At 39.7% G+C, this 23,597-nt stretch overlaps 5 protein-coding genes across 12 annotated transcripts; 1 reads left to right on the top strand and 4 right to left on the bottom strand.

Moving 5' to 3' along the window:
- Positions 1 to 531: 531 nt before the first annotated feature.
- LOC117563382 (striatin-4) lies at positions 532 to 8,875 on the bottom strand. 7 transcript variants are annotated; one of them, XM_034241690.2, is made up of 6 exons: positions 8,719 to 8,875; positions 6,989 to 7,657; positions 3,900 to 4,389; positions 3,623 to 3,841; positions 3,290 to 3,346; positions 532 to 3,004 (listed from the first exon to the last, which is right to left on the bottom strand). In XM_034241690.2, exons 2-6 carry the CDS (start codon positions 7,385 to 7,387, stop codon positions 1,893 to 1,895), a joined length of 2,277 nt encoding a protein of 758 aa, XP_034097581.1. In that variant the 5' UTR covers positions 7,388 to 7,657; positions 8,719 to 8,875; the 3' UTR covers positions 532 to 1,892. The 7 variants fall into 7 exon arrangements, with proteins under 7 accessions (XP_034097581.1, XP_034097580.1, XP_034097585.1 ...); XM_034241689.2 differs by lacking the exon at positions 8,719 to 8,875 and adding an exon at positions 8,382 to 8,483; XM_034241694.2 differs by lacking the exon at positions 8,719 to 8,875 and adding an exon at positions 8,382 to 8,483 and having other exon boundaries at positions 3,623 to 3,817.
- Positions 8,876 to 9,314: 439 nt separating this feature from the next.
- LOC117563384 (barrier-to-autointegration factor) lies at positions 9,315 to 10,050 on the bottom strand. The gene is made up of 2 exons (XM_034241697.2): positions 9,827 to 10,050; positions 9,315 to 9,723 (listed from the first exon to the last, which is right to left on the bottom strand). Exons 1-2 carry the CDS (start codon positions 9,950 to 9,952, stop codon positions 9,577 to 9,579), a joined length of 273 nt encoding a protein of 90 aa, XP_034097588.1. The 5' UTR covers positions 9,953 to 10,050; the 3' UTR covers positions 9,315 to 9,576.
- A 1,991-nt stretch (positions 10,051 to 12,041) lies between these two features.
- Positions 12,042 to 13,099, bottom strand: LOC117564342 (barrier-to-autointegration factor-like). Its single transcript, XM_034243052.2, has 2 exons — positions 12,886 to 13,099; positions 12,042 to 12,767 (listed from the first exon to the last, which is right to left on the bottom strand). Exons 1-2 carry the CDS (start codon positions 13,018 to 13,020, stop codon positions 12,621 to 12,623), a joined length of 282 nt encoding a protein of 93 aa, XP_034098943.1. The 5' UTR covers positions 13,021 to 13,099; the 3' UTR covers positions 12,042 to 12,620.
- A 2,034-nt stretch (positions 13,100 to 15,133) lies between these two features.
- On the top strand, positions 15,134 to 16,879 carry LOC117563243 (pancreatic lipase-related protein 2). Its single transcript, XM_034241454.2, has 4 exons — positions 15,134 to 15,368; positions 15,455 to 15,617; positions 15,934 to 16,574; positions 16,629 to 16,879. The coding sequence occupies exons 1-4, from the start codon at positions 15,227 to 15,229 to the stop codon at positions 16,877 to 16,879; spliced, it is 1,197 nt and encodes a 398-aa protein (XP_034097345.1). The 5' UTR covers positions 15,134 to 15,226.
- LOC117563237 (annulin) lies at positions 16,876 to 23,319 on the bottom strand. 2 transcript variants are annotated; one of them, XM_034241442.2, is made up of 3 exons: positions 23,033 to 23,319; positions 17,242 to 19,214; positions 16,876 to 17,180 (listed from the first exon to the last, which is right to left on the bottom strand). In XM_034241442.2, the coding sequence occupies exons 1-3, from the start codon at positions 23,154 to 23,156 to the stop codon at positions 16,956 to 16,958; spliced, it is 2,322 nt and encodes a 773-aa protein (XP_034097333.1). In that variant the 5' UTR covers positions 23,157 to 23,319; the 3' UTR covers positions 16,876 to 16,955. The 2 variants fall into 2 exon arrangements, with proteins under 2 accessions (XP_034097333.1, XP_034097334.1); XM_034241443.2 differs by lacking the exon at positions 23,033 to 23,319 and adding an exon at positions 21,263 to 21,601.
- Between the last annotated feature and the right edge of the window lie 278 nt (positions 23,320 to 23,597).

Below are 23,597 nucleotides of genomic sequence, written 5' to 3'. Positions count from 1 at the left end.
CCATTGTCATATAGATCTACATGTTTCAGTATATATATATGTGTGTGAGTGAGTGTGGGTGTATATTTATATATGATATCGCATGTTCATTTGTAACAACTAAAGTACAAATTAAAATACACATAATTAATGAATAGGTAGTAGAGGATTTTCTTTTAATTTTTTATAAGAATCGCTATCGATTTATTATTGTTATTAATTTTTTTTTGTTGTGGATTTTCTTTTAATTGTTTATCGAATATCAACTTGGGTTTATATTCAGTTTTTTTTTTATTTTTTTATTTTTTGTAGTCGCATTTTGAAACGCAACGATTTTATAATAATAATAATTTGTAATACTATAACTAATATTGAGTTGCTCGGCATTCACGTCCACATTTCAACGTTTTATTTGATTACAATTTATGAACCGTTAAGCGATTCTAAACATATATGTATATTATATTTATTTTTTGTTTGTTATTATTCAACTACAAGTGTACGAAATCCATTGGATCAGCAGTTGCCGCTGTTTTTCTTTACGTTTTCTTCTTTTTTTTCTTGATTTGTTTTGTTAGTGTTTAATACTAGGCATAAATTAAATAAATAGCTTAGCATACAGTTATAGCTCAACGGCATTATTATTTATATCATCTGGATCTGTATGTATAAAGTGGATCTTTGTTGTCCTAAGCAATTCTTTGTATGAAAAATTATATAGAAATAGAAGCATTTATACTTTTCTTTTCTCACTTAGTGTTTAATAAAGTTTTCTCCGTGGTTGTGTGTATGTGTTTTTGTGATTCCCGACGTAATAACTTTCGTAACACATCTCGCTTTTCTCTTTGCTACACTCTTTCTCATTCCAATTATTGATAAATAAATAATAGTCATTATCATCAGAATCAATTATCGTTATCATTACCATTATCGTCGTCATCGTCGTTCTCTAATGTTAATTTACAACTTGCACGTTATTTGTGTTATGGGTAGAGGGAAGGGGGATGCATATATAAGTATATGGTGTGTGTGTATTTGTGTATATATAATTACGACGTATGCCACTTAAGACTACAAAATTTGATCGTCTATTAATCATTACGTAAAACGTGTTTTGTTAGATGAGTAAATCTTTCCGTCCAGCAGCAGCAGGACACATTTTAATCTGCTTAATCCTGGCCAGCTTTCTCTCTCTGCAATCTGGACTGACGAATCGAACCTGCACAGCGAGTGGCCAATTACACGAAAAATGTCATTAATGTTAGCCATGGGGGTAAATCTATATTGTTGTATGTATATATATAAGCATATCAAATGTACAGGAGCAGCATCGTTCTCCAACTCTTGGTGGCCATTGACACAATCGCTGTGCAGGTTCTCAATCATTGCTTAAATTAAATCTAAATTGTTATGATTGGCAATCATCATCTACTACTTGGATGAAAATGTTGTTAAACTTGCAGCTGACTGCAGGCTTAAGAACTTTTCACTTTTGTTAACAAATACAATGAGTGTTTAAATATTGGGATTGGGATTAGATGATGGTGGCCATGCTCTTAGCATGCGCTTGATTTCTCTTTCTCGACTATCGACATGATTGCGCTCAAAATGCCATAATTAATGTGATTTATTTATGGGATTCATTTTTCCCCTTTTTTTGTTGTATAATAGAGCAATGTTGTTGCCGTATTTTTCTGGGTGTTACTTGTGGTTGTTGTTGTTCATCTCTTGTATAATGTATAATTAGATTTAAATGTATAGTATATGTATATATATAAGTGTATTTATATGTATGTATAATTATTTAACTCGAACTCGTAATCGCTTAGCTGGGGAGATGCTACATCTGTTGTTGTTGCTGGAGCATTGGCCGCTTCTGTTGTTGTCGCTGCTTTTCTGCTTGCTCTGAGTGTCTAAACGAACACCTTGGCCAGACCATCCGCACCGGCGCTGGCTATGTAGGGCTTGGTGGCATGGAATGCCACATCGAATATGCTCTCATCGAACTTCTTGCGATGTGCCGTAATCTCTTGCACACACGTCTTATTGTCCAGATTCCACAAACGAATAGAGCAATCATGCGAACCAGATAGCAAATACAATCCATGCGCATCGACGGCCAGTGATGTGACCGGCTCCAGATGCGCCACCATCGAGTGCACCAGTGTGCCAGATGTGTTGTCCCAAAATCGTATATGACGATCCTCGTGCGCCGTAATAGTGATGGGCAGTGTCGGATGCGAGACGACCTTGTTGATGAACTTCCCCGTGTTGCCAGACATTTCCTGAGTCGCCTCCAGTTTAATCACCTGTTTGCCTGTCTCCGTATCATAGATGATGCAATGGGCACTATTATAGGCCACCACAATGTGATCCACCTCGTTGCGCACAAAGTCCACGGACGAGGGCCCGCCCTCGGCCTCTGCAGCTGTATAGGTGCGCAACAGTGGCTCCTTGGTGTATGGTGACCATAGTTTAACTGTGCCATCGGCCGAGCATGATACAATGTTGTTCTGCATCGTGGTCAGACCCCAGACGGCGTCCGTGTGACCTTCGAGGGTGCCGGAGTGCACATTGGGATCGTAACAGTCGTAGGGATCAATGTTGGGCGATGGCAGCTGCCAGCACTCGATGTTGCCATCCAGGCCTCCAGAGTAGCATGTCTCACCGTTGGAGGACATGCCGAGACACAGCACTGGTCCGGTGTGCGCACGGAACGTGTACAGCGGCTCCACATCGAGACTAGCGGACTTTTTGGCTTGCACCGTCTTCTGTAGATTCCACAGCTTGAGCGTATTATCCTCGGAGGCCGTGATTAGCACTGGCTCCTCCGGATGGAAAATCAGCGAACGCACGCCATCGAAATGCGAACGCAACGTGTACTTGGCATTCCAGGTCTTGCGATAGCCAGCGCCGCCAGCACTGCCGCCAGTGCCGTCCTTGGCATTCGCATCGTAAGCACCATCGGACTCATTGTTGACCGTCAGTTGCGCCAGCTCGCCCAATCCCAGCGAGCCATCCACCTCTGTGAAGAGACGAAAGGTGTTTATTAGTTGCAAAGTACGGATAATTTAATAAAAGATGAGGTAAATAATATTACAAGCTGCAAAGCAACACTGGGCAATCAAGTGATAGCATTTAATTTAAGTATTTTTACAGTTTTGAATGCAGTTTAATTCAGGAACCGTAATCATTATGAGTTGCAATATATTTTGAATTGAAAAGTTTTTGCACAACGTGCAAATTTATTATTTTATTCTCACTGGATTGCCAGTTACGTTGATTGGTTAGCTGGGTTAGTAAAGCACACCTTCGGTCATAAGATTCATATCGTTCAAGAGCTGCTCTCCCACCTCGGCCTCAAGATCTACGCAAAGATGAACGCAGCGCGACGAAGAAGAGAGAAGCGAAAGAAACATAAGCAAAAGCACAAATGCAGAGCAATTTCTAATTGGATGGAATTTGGAGTCTCGAGGGGATTTGCAAATGAAAACAATCAAAAAAGAAATGCACACTACTTGAATGTATATGTATATGTAGATGTAGATGAAGTGAGAAATAAGTTGTGAGGCAGGCGGGAGGGCAAAGAGAGGTTGCAAAGGGTTGTATTAGACGACAACAGAGAGGGGAGACTGGGGCATACCTTCGGTCAGCATATCCTTGCCGGACTTGGGTCGCTTGGCCATTTTGACATCTGTGTCCTCATTGTCGGTGGCAACCATTTCCAGATCATCGGAGATCTCATCGTCATCGGACATCTCTGTGGGCCCAAGGAACTCAAAATTGGCCATAACAGCCGCCTCCGTGTCCAGTATAATGGCATCGTTTGATTGTTGCACTTTTTTAGCGGGAGTATGACGGCCTAATGTGAGCAAATTATTCAAATCTTCAAGAGGGTGGGGGACGTGGGTGGTACTTACCTTCAGATTCTGAGGCACGCTTATTGCTCTCGTTGCCATTAATATTTGGACTGAGATTCTCACCACCGCCGCCGCTGCCGCTACCACCTCCAATGCCACAACCGCCAATGCCGCCGCCATCATGATCGGCGTTATTGTTGAGCCCCAAAATGGAGCGTACACGATTTGAACGCACATCAATGATGTTGTCTGTGTATCCGATTTCGGCGAGATATTGACGCAACATTTGCCTGCCCTGTCGCCACGTGGTATTGGACACTGAGCTATACGGCACCTCCGAATCGGTAGCCACATCGCCGCCCAGGCCACCGTCGTCATTCGACGATGGCTTAAACTCGTTCAGTTGCGGCGGATCGGTGCCGTACTTTAATCGATAGAATTTCGCTCGCTCCTGACGCAGTGCGTACTCCAGCATCTTGATGCGTCGCGTCAGATCCGATTTAAGGCTCTCCAAGCATTTGCGCTCACCTAGTAGCATCGCAATACGCGCCTGTAGCAAAGAAGAGGAAGACCATTAGATAATATATAACAATAACAGTTTAATTAAATAAGCTAATATATCATCGATAATTGCAAGAGATTTAAAATAATAAGTTGTTTGGATAAAATTACTAAGTTTTTAGATATTCTATATTAATAATAATCTAATTCGTTATCTGTCCTGATTACTACATGGAGTTGCCCTTTAAAGTTTAGAAACAATCTTTATATACCCTTCAAACTCAATATCAAACTGCAGGGTATAATCAATTTTCATTAATGCAGCACTTGAAAAGCTTTCTCGTATGCTCGCCATAAACAGCGCGTCTGCATGTGTATGTGTGTGTAACAACTAAGTATGTGTGCGTGTGTGATAAATGTGTGTGTGCGTCTCGTTGCAATCCAATTGCTGCGTTTGGCGCGACTCTGCGTCGCGTTCATAATTGACGCTCTGCTGCGTCGAACGAAAAACAATTAAATTCAATTAATTGTAAAACATAATTACGGAGTTGCTCAACTACTAATTGCAGACAAAGACTAAAATAGATGGCAAAATAAGCAACATTTACCAACACTGCCCACTTTCAAAATGCGAATTCATAACCAAACCACCACACCACACCCCTCCCCCTCCCCAACCTAAACAGCTCACGTCATCTGAAGCAACAACAATGAGCCCATTCTTGCTCAGGGGGCAAAGTCAGAAATGGGGATATAAGTATTATTGCCCACGCAGGAGAAACAAAGACAGACACAGACAAGGACAGCACAGACAGACAGGTGCGTACCGATGACAAACGAAACTTTTGCTTGCTTCCTTTTCACCAAACTTGCTTAATGAACGACTCCCAATCGGATGGAGATGGGGAAGACCAAGGAATTGCCACCCCACCCAATTGCCCCGCTCTCTCAATGAGTGCGCGACCCAACAAAACAACAATAACAATTTATACATGCTAATAACGGCAGCGCGTAAAAGCGGAGAGAGCAATTCTATGCACGAGAGAGCGAGTGTGTGGAAGAGTGAACAAGAGAGAGTGAGGAGCATTCAAACTATGCCGCCATTTGATTTTATTCTCATTTTGTTTCTATTCTTTGTCCGGTGCTGCTGCTGCTGTTGATGTTTGTTGTTCTTGCTGCTGTTAATGGAAACATGTTCTGCATTTGAATTAACGCTCAATGACAATTTCATTCGACATATTCGCTAATTAACTATACGCGATGGAAAAACTCTGCTCCCTCGCGTGTTATTTTTGTTAAAGAGCTGCTGACAAAAAAAAATGGTAAAAAGCGACAAAAGAGCACACTTTTCCACATTATGGCCACGGGAAGCTAAGCAGGCAAAGCCAACTCTACCGACTTTGTTTTTTTTTTTTCATTTTGATGCTAGGCTAAATTTCAAATTGCCCCATAACATGCAATGCGACGATGACGAGTTCCAGCTGATGGAATGCGAATGTGTGGGTGGCAGGTGCCGCATTCTATTTATTTATACATAGACATACATACATACATATGCATTTTGTTGAGTTAAGCAAACAATCATTTGCTGGTACAAAATATTTACTTAATTAATTTGCTGTCATTAGAAAAAGCGCATTATAAAACGCAAGCGAATAGGAAATAGCAAGTGCAACCAGCTTTTTATTTTTTTTCGCTAATCTCTCTCATCAAATCGTGCAATCGTCATGCAAAACAAATTCGACTAATTAACAACTGTCGCCACATTGATTCCAATGACAAGTAGAGTAGGAAGCTGATTGTACAATGAACTAACAGGCGCAGTAGCAGCCGCGGCACAAACACAAGGACGTTTTGCAGCATGTGCAGCAACACTGACACTGACATACAAACAAAACAACAGCCGCAAGCTAGAAATAGAAACACGCAGCTAGGCGCCTGGCACACAACACACACATGCATGTAAAATATATATATCGGCATGTGCACACTACATACACATACATCTGCGAAAGCGCTAAAATGGCGTCCAGCATGGATACCATGGGGAGGGGGGAGGTCGTCTAGTCACTGCCCACTCTCTTTTGCTGCTCTTTTTCATTCTTCTTGATTTCATTTTTGTTGTTTTTGGTAGAAGAAAATACAAACAAGGCGAACAGGTTCACATATGAATGTACGGACACACATATATATTTTGCGACATATTTGTCGCTCAGGTAAAACGCAGCGTCAGCGTCGCCAACTTGTTTCCATTGCAGGCGGTGGCAGCAGTGACGTTTTTTGAATGTCACTTGCTTTGCCGAGCGTAACGTAACTGTGTGTGCAACAATGCAATATATTATCGATAACGATAAAGATAAGTAAACATGCGTGTGTGTGTATGTGTGAAATTTGGTGAAAGCGAAGATGCGAGGGCGACCAAAACAAGCAATGTTACCAAATTCCTTGCTATTGATATTATTGAGAGCATAAATAATTATTATCTGATGGCCACATTAGATTAATTTAAACCCGCTGAAGCATCTAACCAGAGCATAAAAAGTTGATTACAAAACAAATAAGATAAAAGAAAATTGACTACTGAACTTCAATGAAAAACCCATCGAAATGGAAAGTGAGCTTTAAGGATAATATTTAGTTGAACTCACCTGCAATTCAGCCCTGTCCACATCCCACTGTGAACGCTCCAATTCGAAGCGGGACCATTCGTGTTGTATGAAATGCAAGATGCCCGGAATTGTGTATTGGGGCGTGGTTGCTTGTTGGTTATTGGGTCCACCGCCGCCAGGGTTGCCGCCCATGCCGCCGTTGCCGCTATCGTCGTTGCCACCACTATTATTGCCACCGCCGCCCATGTTGGAGACTATGCCGCCAACATTGGCGTTCTGTCCGCCCAAGCCACTAATGCTGAGACCGCCGCCCAAACTGTTCGATAACACGTTGCTGCCGCCGATCGATGAATTTGTCACAACGCCAACGCCAAGAACGGCTGCGCCGCCAACCGGCTTGTTATTTATGCCAGCGGTGGCTCCCGAATTGGTTCCCATTTGTTGTAGTTGTTGTTGTGGTAGTTGTTGTTCTTGTTCTGGTTGTGACTTGCTGGCTTTTCTGCTTGATCCTGATCCTGATGTTTGATTTTAATAGACGCCGTTGTTCTGCTGGTGTAGCCGTGTTGTTGTTGGTGTTGTCTCTGTTATTGCTTTTAGTTGTAACACTTGATCGATAAATTTCACTCGATGGCGTTGGACACGTTAATTGGTCTTGTTCTTAAAATTTGCCGTCGAGTGTTTTTAGATTGCTGACTATATCTGAGACTCCTGTTGTGTTAAAGAGAGAGTGAGGGGTAGAAAAAAGAGAATAGCCCGTACGTGAGACAAATGAGGTCATTGAATTTTTGCCGAGCAGAAAAAAAAAAAACAGGCGAACTAGCAACAAACAAGGAAAAGGATACGATGACGGTTTTATAAGTGACGGCTTGTGTCTCCCCGGCTGACTCCACTCACGCTCTCTCTCTCGCGCACTTCACCGGAACAACGGTCCGTATACGCCCCCGCTCCACACCGCGCGCGTTCTCGCTCTCTCTCTCACTCTCTTTTTACGATACAACGTCACACACTACATACACATACACGGCACACACACGCACTCACCCAATCGTCGCACTGATTTGAATGACAACGACAACGATGATTACTACTATTTACGTACACAATAATACTTGCGAGAATCGTATTAACACTTATGAACTTAACCATAACTTATTTTTACTCACATTTACTTGAAAATTTTGTTTACTATTTACAAATTTTTCCAAGGAAACGTTGTTGCTACCGTTTTTTCGTCTACAATTTTGGTTAGAGACGTTTACGCAAAAAAAAACACACACACGCGCACACACACACATACACTACACACAATTTTTCTGCGAAGCAGACGGAGGTAAGCAATTTAAATGCAAGTCTAGTGACTTTTCAATTTTGGAAAAGTGTTTGACTTCAGAACGCTATCAATGTGATTATTATTTTTTATTGAGTTATTTACGATTTGTTACTAATATAATTAATGCAAACGTCGTGCATTGCACACAAAAAGTCGATTCAGCCGTTCGTCGCACAGAATGTTTGGCCTGGAACTGTAAAACAACAGAGTTAATGCAACATATGCTTGGCTCTCTCGCACACGTTCAATTAGCGGTGGCGTTAATCTATCGATCTCGCTCTACGAATCTATATACAAAGAAAAACACACGAACACAAACGCACGCTAAAGCCGTACTATTTATTATTTTCACTTTTGTTTAATTTCTAATGCCAACAATTTGAAACCATTTTTATTTCAGCAATTTGCACGTGCCGTCAAAGAACACCAATGTGCTTACATGAACTTTATCGCACTTCTCCGTTGTGTTAAAAATGTAAGTGCGTTTTCTCATATAGGTGGAGATATATCGATGGCACAATCGGTGTATCGATGTTTACGAACAATTTTCATGAACTTCAATTTCTTATAGCAAATGCTGCATGATTCTTGTGTACAGATATTTCTATTATATATTTATATTTATATTCAATAAATTGAAATTTTTTTATTAGTTCAGGTCTATTTCCTTTAAAAATTTGTTTTACTTTACACTGTATTCTTTAACACCTGTGTTATAGTGTGACCGCAAGCTAAGTTTATAAAATGTATGGTATGATGCCGTGATATACCAAAATAAGTAAATAATTTCGATTTCTTTATATATTTATTTCATTGCAGCTATTATTTTTACACCATATATGAGCACCTTCCTCAAACAACGAGTAAAACCATTTATTTCCACCGTAAACGCATTTACTATTTCTATTTACTCTTTTTCAAGTCCGGTAGCACACTTTTTATTATCGATTTATGTTCTGCGATGTATTCAAAGGTCACCAAATCAATTAATTTATCGAATTCCATTTTCGAATGTACTCGAAATAATTTAATGCGTTTTGTTGTATTTCTAAATAACCACGAGGCTTATTCATTTAATGCTTAGTTAGTTGATTTTTTTTTGTGAATTTACAATGCCCAATACATGTACAGTTATTGCAAAGTTAACCTTCAAAGGCATTCAAATTAACAATTGATATATGTATATTATGATACCTTAAGATTATTTGTGGACAACACTAATTTTATATTGTGGAGAATATCTGTATGCATTTGTTGAAACTCTTCTCCGGTGCGTCCGTGCATAGAAAATGCCATTTTACAAGAACTCCTCGCTCCAGTCATTGAGACAATTGTAGCAATCTGACGCTTGCTTTGAGCTGGCATGGCACACATCCTTCATCCATTCCTTGAAAAGCTCTTCGTCCTTCTTCAATACCAGGAACTGACCTAACACTGTGTATGCCTGCACAAAAAAATACAGTTAAACATTGAAGTGTTAAATAAAGAATGTGCTCATAAACAATTCACACATGAATGGCGTCATTGATATAAGTACACACACTTACTTTGTCGAAGCCCGCGTCGGCCAAGCGACCACCAAGCGTCTCGCCTATTCCAGCTAATTCTGTAACAGATTTATCACCCATTGGCTCAGCTACGAAGTTCCTGTGCTTTTGTGTTGTTCCCGACATCTTGTAACTTATGTGTTTTATGGCGCAATTGCAATAAATTGAGAAATGGAAAGAACAGCGTTTCCCGGCGTTTCTAAAATAAGACGCACAAAAAAGAGTGTGACTGTATGCCAATAACGCGTAAAATCTTACCGTGATGTACAGCTGACAACAACATATGCGTCGTTGTCAATTTTGTACAGCTATCGATATTTTTGACTGATGCTTTAAATGCTTTTCGACAGCGCAAATATTTGAAAATGGCTGAAATTCTTTAAAAATCTGCATTGCTTAAATAAAATGTTTCGAATTATTGATTTATCGATATTCTTCAAAAATATCAAAATAACGAAATTAGGAGTCATCGATGTTGTTTCAGTTAAGTCTTCAATTTAAGCTTGACAATTGTCGGTAATTCCCCTAAAATTAAATTTTAAAAAATTGTTAATTAATGTAATTAAATGTATGCTGTTTTTTCTTGAAAAACTAAAGAGAAGCTTTAAAAATCAATTTTCAGCATTTGCAATGTATGTATCAGAGACCTATGTATGTACATTGAGTATGCTCGATTCGGTTTGATTAGCGCGAGTTTCCACTTATGATGAAATAAGTAGATCAGATTGAATTGAACCATCCGGTATGCACAAATATGTACATATGTACATATGTATGTGAGGGTACTTATAGTGTGCATACTCAGCGCCAACATAATATTAAAAAGGCACTATTCTCCAATCTAAAAAGTTCTTGCTACAACCACGGTTGCCATTCCAAAAAAGTTGTTTGTACCAAAATTTTGAAAAATGTACCAATTTTGAAAAAAATGTACCACAAATTTTTTTACGAAAGATTTTTATACCCGCTACCCATAGGGTAGAAGGGTATTATAACTTTGTGTCGGCAGGAAATGTATGTAACAGGTAGAAGGAGGCATCTCCGACCCTATAAAGTATATATATTCTTGATCAGCATCAACAGCCGAGACGATATAGCCATGTCCGTCTGTCCGGTTGAACACCTAGATCTCAGAGACTATAAGAGATAGAGCTATAATTTTTTTCGACAACATTTGTTATGTTTGCACGCAGATCAAGTTTGTTTCAAATTTTTGCCACGCCCACTTCCGCCCCCGCAAATCAATAATATCGAATAACCAGCGTCATTTTCAAGCTACAGCTACGAATTTTGTGGTATACAATAATAACTATAGTATTTATGATTTCCGATTTGATTGCGATCAGATAACAAATGTGGAAGTTATTAAAGAAATACTTTTGTATGGGCAAATCCACCTACTTACTAGGGGTCTTTGTTGCTTCGGCCGACAATCTGGTATATTGAATATGGTACTATATCGATATAACATATATACAGTTTGGTATATTTTTAGTATATTTGTATATTTAAAAAATACCGCAATATTTTGCTTTTATTGAAAATGGGTTGCGGGTATCTCACAGTCGAGCACACTCGAATGTAACTTTCTTACTTGTTTGTATTTCACAAATTGTGATTCACAATATATAACTGTTTACGTAGTGATAGACCTTAGATAGGCGCATACATATTTTCTCAATTGACACAATACGTCGTAAATCGACTGTATGCGATATTTTCCAGTGTTAGTCATGGTTCAATTTCTAACTGATACAATTTGTGTCTGGTGGAACAGAGCCCTTTGTTAAAATAATATGTGTGAACATAAAATTTTATGAAAAATTTAAATTCTAGACCAGGCATATTGAAAATGTACCAAACTGAAAAAAAGTGATCCAGTGTACCAACGCATAAAAAATGTACCAGTTTTGGTACATTTGTATCAAAAGTGGCAACCGTGGCTACAACCCATTATTTAGATTTTTATAACATGACACATTCTCACAATATTAAGTGCAATATCAGCATTTCGGACCCCATTCTATAAGAATCACTTCCCTTCGATCCCCCTCTTCAAAGCTCGCAAAGCTTATTTTGTTATCTTGAAGTGTATGTATACAAAGAAATGCATAGTTTGCGGATTCAACAATTATAAACTTTATTGGTCCATGATGCTTTGCAAGCAGTTTTATGCAAGCGAAAAAAAACATCGAAGACAAAAAACACAAAATCATAAAGAATGCATATTTTTGACCTTACGTACAAGGCAATTTGATTTTTATTTAACAAAAAGAAAATAACTAATTGAAAATATTATAATGGTTTTTTCTACTCATATAAATGAATTGTTGTTCCTTAGATAGCGTTATGGCTCTTTTCGCTTTAATTAATTTAAATGATGAAATATCGCTGTACCAGATGGGTCGCTACATACATAAGTAGCAATGAAGCAATTGGGTGTATCGATGCAAGAAAGATACCCGGCAGTAGTCCATAAGACAGACTATTTAGAAAATTGTGAATTAAAAAATATGACTTTATACATTTTATTTAGAGAACATTTTATTGGGAAAAATAAATGAAGCTGTTTTGAGAGTTTTCTTTTTTAATATCGAGTTTAAATATATCTATAGACAAAAGAGCAAAATTAAAAGAACAGAAAATAAAAAAAATATTTAATTTGTAAATCAAAAATACAATTTAGAATAATCAATGCAAAAAAAATGAAATCGAAGGCAATTTAATGGATCCAACATTTGTTGCACGGATTGGGAAAACCTCGAAAAAACCCAATCAGATCTAATTTAACAAGTTATAGGAATTCCCTAGTCCACTCCTTGAGTCCGTTATAGCAATCGGATGATTGTTTTGTGTTCGCATTACAGGTATCCTTCATAAAGTGGCCGAACTCTTGTCGATTTTGATCAACGGCCAAATATTGGCCAAGCACTTGAGACGCCTAAGAAAATATGGGATTAAATTGAAACCAATATGTAAATGTAATTAATTACTCGTGTAATTATATATTGTATGTGATTAAAAATGCACATATAACTGGTTATATATTATATTTGTACCTTTTGATAACCAGCATTGGTCATCCGGTCGCCAAGTGTCTCTCCAATTCCGGGTAGCCTTGTTACGAGTTTGTCTCCCATTGGCTCCATGAAATCTCTTTGCTTTTGAGAAGTGCTAGGATAATCACGGTTCATTGTAGATAATTTTTTTTTTTGATTCACAAGATGAAAATTTAATATCGACCACCAGCTTGAAGTCACTGACGAATAATGAAAACTTCAGACTTTACAAATCATCAAGATTGGACATTAAACCGTTTTGTATCGATACTAATATCGATTAATTTGATCATGAATAATTGCAATGGTTATCGCCTTGCCAACACTAATAAAGTATTGCATACTTTCAGAAATTTGTATTATTTTCCCACCACAAACAATTTATTTATTAATTTAGATCATATTAAATTGTCCGTTATGGGCGCCTTTACCTTAAAGATAGGTTTGAATAAAAAATTAATATGTGTAAGTCACAGAATTGCAAGAAAATACAATATTTTTGTTCACACTAGTTGTTTGATCATTATTGTTGTGATCGAACCCATTTCAAACATGATAAATCGCTATTCGTTTAGAACGATTTTGTCGCGAACAATCCAACAAACCATTCAACAATTTCTGCTCGCGTCACACATGTTCGTTGGAAATGGAATGCGAGCAAGTTTGACGCAACATGATCGAAAGTTAGCGGATTGCTCGATGACTTTTGATCAACGCGCACCTTGGTTGATTTTATACGAAACGGAAAGGAATAAAAATTAAATACATAAAATTAGTAAAATATTTTTATGTTTATTATATTATATAAATATTCCAAAACTTATTTTGTGAAAATGTGCGAATTTATATATTTAATAAATTAATATATGTAAAAATAAATTGACTGAGGTTTTTCCATTGATTTCAAATAAGTTCAACTACTGTGCACATACATATGTACATCGCATATATTCATTTTATTTTTTATACTGCAACTACATATTAATGGTTTTGAACAACAATAACAACATGGTACAACAAAGTAAAAACATTTTTAAAACTAAAAGCAAATATTAAATTATTGAAGTTATCCAATATCGTTGTAAAACTTTGGGAATCAGACCACAATAAAATGGCAAGTACCTTTTGATATCCAGCGTCACTTAAGCGGGCACCAAGCGTCTCCCCAACTCCGGGTAGCTTTGTTACAAGTTTATTTCGCATCGGTTCCATAAAATCTCTTTGCTTTTGTGTATCGGTCGGTGCAAATACATGACATTGTCGAGTCCGAATAGGTTCCTTGACATTGCGCTTTCGATCCATTTTATTTCAATAAACTAGAAAATTGAAAACTGTGCTTCCGGGATTGTTTCGTCTACTCTCTGTAAAACGCGCAATAGATAATATATCGATATATCTTCTATTACCTTATCGATACATTGCTATAGACAAAGATTCTTCCATATATTGCAGTGATCGATACATTTTAAATTTTTGCGCATTCGTTGTATTTAATATGATAAAATAGGAACAACAAAGTTTAAAATTAAAATGTATTAATTAGTTAATTATTATTTAAAAATCTGGGAAATCGAAATATTCAAAGCAGGTTATCAAATAACGTTGCATACTTTTGTGCGCAATCACAAAAACATTTGAAATTGAGAAATCTTTATTATCAGTGCGGGCAACGCTTAGTCACTTGGTAAAGAAATCGTAAGTTTAAAACATATGCAGAACTTGTAATTTAATTGCAGCTTAACCCAATTAACACCCGCTGCGATTGATAAGCTACAAACTGTCAAATGATCGTCAAGCTTTCAAGCCAAGTCGTCTTTCTTGGGCGTCCAACAGTCTTGATTGACACTTGGCCCTATCAAAGTTTATATAGTATGTTGGTAGCTGCCAGTTGGCCAAAAACTATATAATTCTTGTGTCGTGGTCTTTGGTTCTTAGTAAAGGAAATTTCCAAGAAAAAAAGTTTCGATAATGTTGAAGTTTTCGCTGCGTTGGCTCATTGTGACAGTTGTTTGGCAAGGTGAGGAAAGTGGAAGAGCAAGAGATGGAGAGAGATTTTGTATAACCTGTGACCGACTTTCCAAATTTATTGAGTGATCACTTATTGGCCTGGTCGCTGATTAATTTAATTGCTGCCCAGCTGCAGAGCAGAGTCAACGAATTAATTACCCATCTTAGCCCAGCCTCTGCAGCAGCGCAGCAGCAAACCGGTTCACGGAAAGGATTAAAAATAAGTGACACCAGAATTGACGCTTGAGTTGAGATGTGCAACAAAACAGAGTCGAGAACGTGAACTTGAGCAACCTACGCTGATCAGTCGCAACGCAGCAAGCTACCGTTTAAGATGCCATCGAATGCGCTGGCCTGCATCTGTAATGTGATCAATCCCTGTCGCAATGAGGTCTCCACCACGTTTGTCGTCGTCCAATGGCTAATCACAGGATTCGCTGCACTCTCGCAAGTTGTGCGCCCCGTGCTCTTGCTCTGTAATCTTGACAACTCTCTGAGCATAATACTGCTAACGCACAATTTAATTACAAGTTGCTTCATTGATTTACGATTTATCTTACAGTCGGCATACGTGGCGAGGTGGCGCTAAATCAGGAGGATTACAACAGGACATGGATCTATATGCCCAATGGTGAGGGCAAGCCTGAGGTGGCCTATCTTGTGGAGCCGCCGCCAGAGAATCGCATTAGTCTGCCACAGCTGATTCAATTCGAATATTATGGCAGGTGAGTGAGGTGACTGCTCTGCAGCAGTGCTGCCAATTCAGCTATTATTCCGCTAGTTTCAAAAGCTGAATACCAGCAGCTTGTTTATTTTAAAATGTCAATAATTATTATATAAAATGCTAAGGGCATTAAATACATTTTTTATCTGGTTGCTCTTGACAACAATATACTAATGGTGTAAGTTTTGAATCTATCAGATTTTACAAGGTATTCTATTTTTTTTTTGTTTTTATATGTTTGATACGTTGCTATCTTGTATCTGATTCTTATCTAATCTTTCAAATTTTTTATGAACTTTTATTATTCCTCTCCCTAGCGATGCTCCCGATGACATGCGCAGCTCCAGCTTTTGGATCGATGAGAACAATTTTCAGCGCGATAAACGCGACAAACGTGACACCTGGCAGGAGATGGCCGAGAAATTCGATCCCAATCTAGACACCAAGATTCTCGTACACGGCTGGAAATCGAGCACCATGAGCAACTCGATCCAATCGATTAGAGGTGCCTATTTGCAGCGTGGCCAAGTTAATGTGTTCGCCATCAACTGGCGGGATCAGGCCGATAATATTTATTATCTGACCCCCGCTCGCTATACGGTGCAAGTGGGACGTGCTGTGGCCAAGTTAATCGATCTGCTGGTGGAAGAGAAGGATGCAGATCCGCAGCGTATTCATCTAATTGGCCACAGCCTGGGTGCACATATTATGGGCTATGCCGGCTCCTATACCAAATATCGAGTGAGTCGAGTGACAGGTTTGGATCCAGCACGTCCGGCTTTCGAGGATTGCATTGGACCGGAGAATCATTTGGACAACACGGATGCCAATTTTGTGGATGTCATTCACAGTTGTGCGGGCTATCTCGGCTTTCGGAAGCCCATTGGCATGGTTGACTTCTATCCCAATGGTGGCGGACCTCCACAGCCGGGTTGCAGTGAGATATCCCAGATATTTAGTGAGTATTAGAGACTCCGCATAAAATTCGTTTAAATTGACACAACTCTTGCAGCTGGTTGCAGTCATGGACGCTCCTATGAGTATTATGCGGAGTCCATCAACAGCGACAAGGGCTTCTATGGCGTGCCTTGCACCACTTTAGATCAGATGAAGGGCAAAAACTGCACAGGCGGCAGGATTCTGATGGGCGATCGAGTGCCGCAGGACGCGCGTGGCATTTATCTGGTCAAGACGGCCAATAAACCGAGCTATGCACTCGGCATGGACGACCCTTGGACCAAGGATTACAACAACAACAATTGACAATTATCTATACGATTTACTTAAAACTCGAACTTAAACTAAATAAAGACTTGCAATTGGAGGCGTTAGTTTGGTTTTAAGGTATAATATCGGTGCGCCGGCGAATGATGTTGCTGCTCCTAAGGTTGCCATTGGGCTGCAGCAAATCCTCGGGTCGCGGCTCGATCTCGTAGTGCCTGTAGCCATCCACATCATCCAGTTCCTTGGCCACAAATTTGCCCAGCAGCGTACCACGTCCGGCATAAGGCGGCAAGTACTTGAAGGTAGCAGCAGCGGTGCCTCCCACGGGAATCTCAGAAATCTGTGGGCAACAAGAGAAGTAATTGAATATCTCAACTGTAGCTGTCACTCTGCTTACTCACCTTGAACTTCAGCGGCTGTGATATGCCCGGACCCTCGATGGTGAAGAGTCCCTTGTGCAGGGGAATGGGCAGCGGATTCTCCAGACGGACAATCACATCAACCTCCTGCTGTGCCACCACCGGAACATCTCCATTACCAAACTGGAACTTAATATCGGGTTTGCGCACGCGGAAATCATCCTGGGCATAATAATCATAGTCGGTATCCCGGACTTTGCATGCGGCGGATATTTGGAAAGACGCCTGAGAGGAGAGCTTTTCAAAGTACTCATCGAACGTCACTTCCATGCGCACATATTCCGTAGTCTGTGGCTTCAGATCCACCTCAAAGCCCATGACCTTGACCTCCTGGGCACCAACACCCGTGTAGAGTACAGCATCACAGTTGAGCTGACCTGTGGCCAGATGAACGCGCTCCTCACTCTTGTTGGACACCTTGAGCACAACCGAAAAGTTCTCGCCAATCTTGATGTCATCCTTCAGTTCCATGCTAAACTCCACCTCGTTGAAGCTATCGTTGAGATAGTAGCGACTAAAGGCGTGACGCGATTGCTTCAATGCCTTGAGCATAAAGTTGCGTTCCTCCTCGGTGCGTTCGGCATACTTGTAGGTGTCGGTGATGTCCTCGCGTTCCCACTTTAGCACCGCCTTCGTGCTGATCAGATGACCAATGGCCAGCGTGTCTTTGCGCAGCAATTTCAACGGCTGGCTGGGACCATTGTAGCGCCAATAGAGCTTGTCGGCATTCACCTCGGAGTAGACAAAACCGCAGTCGAATGGACGCAAAATCTCGCCATGCTTGACAGCCAACACGGCAGCGGGACCCACGCGATACATGTTATCCGAGGCCTCCTGGGGCGTGGCATCCACAGCCTGCCAGCCATCATAGGGACCATACTGGCCGATGCCCAAGTCTGGACGTTGCATCCACAACTCGTTCCACACATGATAGTTCCAAATGGAGTCCGTTGTCTCGGCGTCCAACTTCTTGTTGTTCGCATCGATGAAGACATCAACGGTGAGCGAGGCCTGAGTATCATGTGCCGAGGAGTAGCAAGTGATGATGCGCGACGGAATACCCAGAGCACGGGAAATGGTAGCGAGAACGCCACTGAAATTCCAGCATTGCGCAAACTTAACCGATCGCTGTGTCCTGTGGAATTCCTGCAGGATTTCCGCCGAACCCGTCCACTTGGTGGGCGCAGTGCCGCCGGAAAAGTCTTCGCTCCAATTGCCCAACAACACGCCATCATCGTCCACGGAATTGACGAGAGCTGAAAGCGCACGAGCCACGCGCACTGGATCTCCGCGATAGGCTGGTGGAATGCGTCCCACAGTGCCGAGCAGCTTCAGACTGCACTCAAGCACATCCCGCTCGAATTGGCCAATCTTCCACACCGAGGGTCGCAGCCGATTATACGAGCCACGCCAGATGAGCGTAGTGTCGTGCATCACATATTCCTTGCGCTGCTCCCGATTCGCCAAATAGACTTGATCATCGGGACACCAGGGATTGAACAGCACATAGATGGGCAAGGGCACCTGATAGCTGCGTGAGCCATCGCCCAGCAACTTGGTGTCGATGTCCAGTCGCCATTCGGTCACGGGGCAGCTTACCGGCGGCTTGACGAGCACCGTCAATGTTTGACCCTCGTGTGCCTCAATGCCGGCACCCCATTCGAGTGCATCGCCCAGATAATCGATGCCATCGTGCGGCACTAGCGCCATCAATGTGCCATGTCCTGGACTGGGCTTGACGTCATCAGCCACACTAAAGATGAAACTAATGGCATCCTTGCTGGGACTGTAGTCGCGATTAAAGTGAATGCGCAGGCGAAAAGGTTCGCCCCGACGCACTATCAACGCCTCCTTGAAGGATGCGGCAGCAAAGTGACTCGTGTGGTGCTCGTCGTGATTGTCCTGCAGGCACAAATCCACGCGCTGTACTCCTAGCACGGCTGAGCTGCCAGCATCTACAAGAAATCAACAGTAATGTCGTTAAAGACTTGATTTTATATTTTATATATTTATCACTTATGTTATAACGACTTAACTTATTTATAACTTATGTTATAACTTATTGAACTTTTATGGAAATTTTTTAATGGTTCCATCAAAAAAATTCTTTCAAAGCTTAGAAACCCTGCTACCCTTTATTACGTACAATCTTAACTCAATAAATCAATCACCAATCACCTATAGACGGTCCACTAAAAAAATTACTTTTAAAGAACGCGAGTGAAATTTACAACTCGAACATAAAAATTCTAAGCGAAATCTACATTTTTATTTTGTTGACCCAACATTTGTTGCAATGATTAGAACAACCAATAAAATAAATATAAAATCGAGTGCTATTAGTCACAGTTCTTATCGGCATTCCACGGGTCAACAAGATGATCTCATCAAATATTGTGGAAGCTGGCCAAGATGCGATCAGCTGTCATGATTAAATGCTGTAGCCCAGAGCGAACATTCTGAATAATCACCGTTGGCCATAAACAAACAAAAATTGTGGCATACTGGCCAAAAAGTTCAATGCCAACGCAATTAATTTTCATAGTGGACAATCGGGCGTATGCGTAATGCGACGTCTAACTCTGTGGCCACAACGTCGCGACGCGTCGCCCACAACAACAATAAAGTGTAGAGCCGGAAAGCAGCATCAACAAGACAGCAAAAGCACTGGGAATTAGCAAAAACAATCTCAACACTTGTTGATAGACCGTTTTTTTATATTTCATTTTGACGATATAATATTTGCTTTTTTGTAATGATCCAATCAACTTTTGATCAAAGTCTATAAAAAACCAAAAGACAGCGACACTTTAAAAATATTTTCTAAATTGAAACAAAGTGCTATAATATTATATAGATATGTATATAACTCTTTGATGCATTAGTGCGAGCACAGCTGTCTCAATTTGTCCAATATTGTTTAGAGTTTTCTTTATTGTTTTCGAAAATTATGACTAAAATAAATTTGTGAATGTTTTCTAATCTTTCTAGGCTTTTTCAGCCATATACATTGTAAATCTTAGCGCTTACTATAACTAATAAAACGTATTATTATAGAACTATTATTACATTTAATTTTTGAGAACCCAATACAAACATCTAATCAATTTGCTAAGTAATTTATTTAACAACGCAAAATGCTTTCAAATTTATTGAACTCTTTGAAAATCGTACACTCGTATATTCAAAATGTTTACAATAAATTTATTTAAAAGTAAGCTCTTTGAAATATTAATCATTTTCGTTGAAACATTGTGCCAATAATAACAGAGCTCTAAGTAAATATTTCATTCCGGTTTTTGAATTGCCAAAATCTTGAAGAAAACTAATAAATAATTTTGCTGTAAATTATTTGAATCACTTGATTTTATTGATCTTTAATTGTAAAATTTATTTGTAGCATTTTACGAGTAAATAAATTATCTTTTATTCAAAATTCAATTGTTACAGGGAATATCAAAAATAGAAAAAAATCTATATCATTGAATGCAAAGTAATCTACTTATAGCTGTTAAAGGTGCGTCTTCATTTAATGAAACTTGGGGTCGCCTTTGATATGGGGCCAACTAATAGGATTATGAAACACTTTCCATATGGCTGCACCTTTCGATCCCAGCAATATCAATTAATGTCTGACTTTTAAAGTGATTGAGGTGCCTAGAAAGATGTGTGATAGTAGCAATATCAGGAATTCTCAACATGCAAATCAAGAAACTGACATTAACGAAATCAAAAGTGTTTAAATAAACGCAATAAACAAAATTTGCGTAGAATTCCGAAAAAATCACAAAAACGTGTCAAACAACAAAATTCTCGAAAATCAAACAAAAGCGCGAGTGAAGTCATAGGCGAAAAAATAAATATAATAAATACACACAACTAAAACAACAAGAGGCAATGCTTTGGGACCAGCCAGCCAGTGAAATAATTAATTGTGCTGAAAAGCGTATGTCATATAGGGTCATTACATATATATAGACGAATGTGTATGTATGCTAATTACTTGCAAGATCGGGCCCCGGGCGTGTGCTCCGGAAGGGATTGAAGGGGCGTGGCGGAGGCGCTGGATGCAACCAGCGCTGTATCCAGACGGGCGCATAGTTTCTATACCAAGTGGACATTATGAGAGTATTTTGTTTGCTTCGTAACACACACACAAAGAGTCACACACACACGCGTAGACACACGCACAAAGCTTAACGGAAACTGCGCTTTAAGCTGCCGCTTCTTTGAAACTAGCGTTACTTTTAATACCGAAATCGAATTAGAAACAGAGACAGTGATTCAGTGATTGAAGCCAAGACCGAACCGAACGTTGCTACGCTTTGAACCGCACTGATCACAAATCTTAGATGAGTATCGTGCATTGAGATAGTTTCGCTTGTCTGTCAAATGGCTCTCTCGCTGCTTTGTAGTTTGTGCTCGTCGCGCTCTCTGTCCCTGCGTTCGCTCAATTTCTGGTTCTTCGTTAGTAGCGCCGTCGCTCTCTGCTGTTATTATGAATTATGTACGGGAAGCATTTTTGCGCAGCGTCCGCTGCTGGCGTTGCTTTGGTAATAGAAGCTACCACCATCTGTTTGGCGAGGCAGCGACTGCGTCATCGTCGTTGCAAATGGGGCCAATTTAATTGATGTACGAACATACATTTATGTGAGTAATAAGACCTGGAGCAAGTTCAATATCATCTCCATCTTTCAATCGTGAACAGCGATTTGATTTGCATGCGGTGTTTGGCACACTGCCAACAATAAATAAAAGTGCACTGCAAATATGCGACAGCGAATGTATCTGGAAATTCCACTGGAAACCGAGCAAAGCGTATGCTCAAAAGTACATTTCCAACACCATGGAATTATAAAGATTTATGTTTGTTGCAATCGTTTGTATTTAGTTTCTGATCGCAAAGGAGCATATTGCTTTCTTTCTCTAACACAGGAACCATAAGTAAAATGGAAGGAACCGTAGTTTGTAGGGTAACACTCTTACTCTCGTTCGCTAATAAAAGTGTGACGTCAAGGAGAGTAACAAGTTTTTTTTATTATTTTATTCAAGTGTGCATTCCTTTTCCCCTTTTGGTTACAGGGTGTGAAAAACGACTCAGGCGGCAAAACGAATTTTAAATTTGTTTATACACTTGAAATGATTAATATCATACGCTTTGTTGCAGTAAAGGATGGGCACATCAGTAAATTGGCTGGAATTCATGCTATTTTCACCAAATTACCTATATAAAAATATATTTATGTACATAAGTGCCTATATTTGAACACTTGTGTCGAATGAGAATTTTTGAACCTGCTGTTCAATGTCTTTGTCAGCTTGCAGGTGTTTTTTTTTTTTTTAATTTAAATTTCGAGCAATTTCTGTTCAACTGCATGATTGAAAACCTCTCTAAGTATAATGTAGTTTGCTGTTGTGGGAAGTTGAATTTGAATTTAACACGTACGCCCACAGCAAACACAAAATAATACTAAATTAGCATACTAAAATGGCAATATCAATATTGGGGTAATAATAGTTGCACAGCATTGTCACTTGAATTCAAAGTAATTGCTTTGTTACTACATTATTGCAATAACAGTCATACAGCTCATACGAATTTAACACAACAAAGGTCAGTGATCATTTTTAGAAAATTAAATATATTTAAGCCTGAATGGATGAATTTCCTATTTCAATTTTAATCAATTTTAAAAATAGAAATATTATTTTAATATATTTTAAATATAATATCGCTGCAGTCCCTATTTTATACATAATCTCGTATATTCACCTGTTTCATCTGGAGTTGCCAAAAGAATTGCATCGATATTACGTATACGTGCCGTAATCTCAATGTCTGAAACTGACTCGCGTCGTTTTTTGAAAATGTCCAAACACGACAATTTCTGGCCCATTATGGGTTATTTTGAAATGCCTATCAGAGTCGAGGGCGTTGCGTAGCTAAACCGGTTTTGACACGCTGTGGATGATAAGCTAACACTGAACCGAAGTGCGACTAATGAATGAGGTGAGCTGCAGTATTATATTTTTATTTAAACTTGGCACGCGCGCTGTCAACAATTAACTGGCGATATATTTACGTATGATTTCGGTTAATGACTGCACCAAGCCATATGCCAATTGGAACCGTTAAAAGTGTAACAGAATTGCTTTCACATTACATCATCATCATCATCGACACAACGACTCAAGCGACTGCCCCGAAGCATAAGCATTTTTCGACTAGCCAAACGAGTGTTTTTTTATTTTTACATATGCTGCTGTTTCTCAGATTCTCTCTGATGTTGACCCCAGACCCCCAGTTAGTGGCTGGCCTTGCCTGTCCAAAATAATCA

The sequence above is a fragment of the Drosophila albomicans genome, chromosome 2L, assembly GCF_009650485.2.
Source record: "Drosophila albomicans strain 15112-1751.03 chromosome 2L, ASM965048v2, whole genome shotgun sequence".
NCBI classification, from domain to species: domain Eukaryota; kingdom Metazoa; phylum Arthropoda; class Insecta; order Diptera; family Drosophilidae; genus Drosophila; species Drosophila albomicans.
The sequence above is the reverse complement of the archived record's forward strand: the minus strand, read 5'-3'. Positions and strand labels throughout refer to the sequence as shown.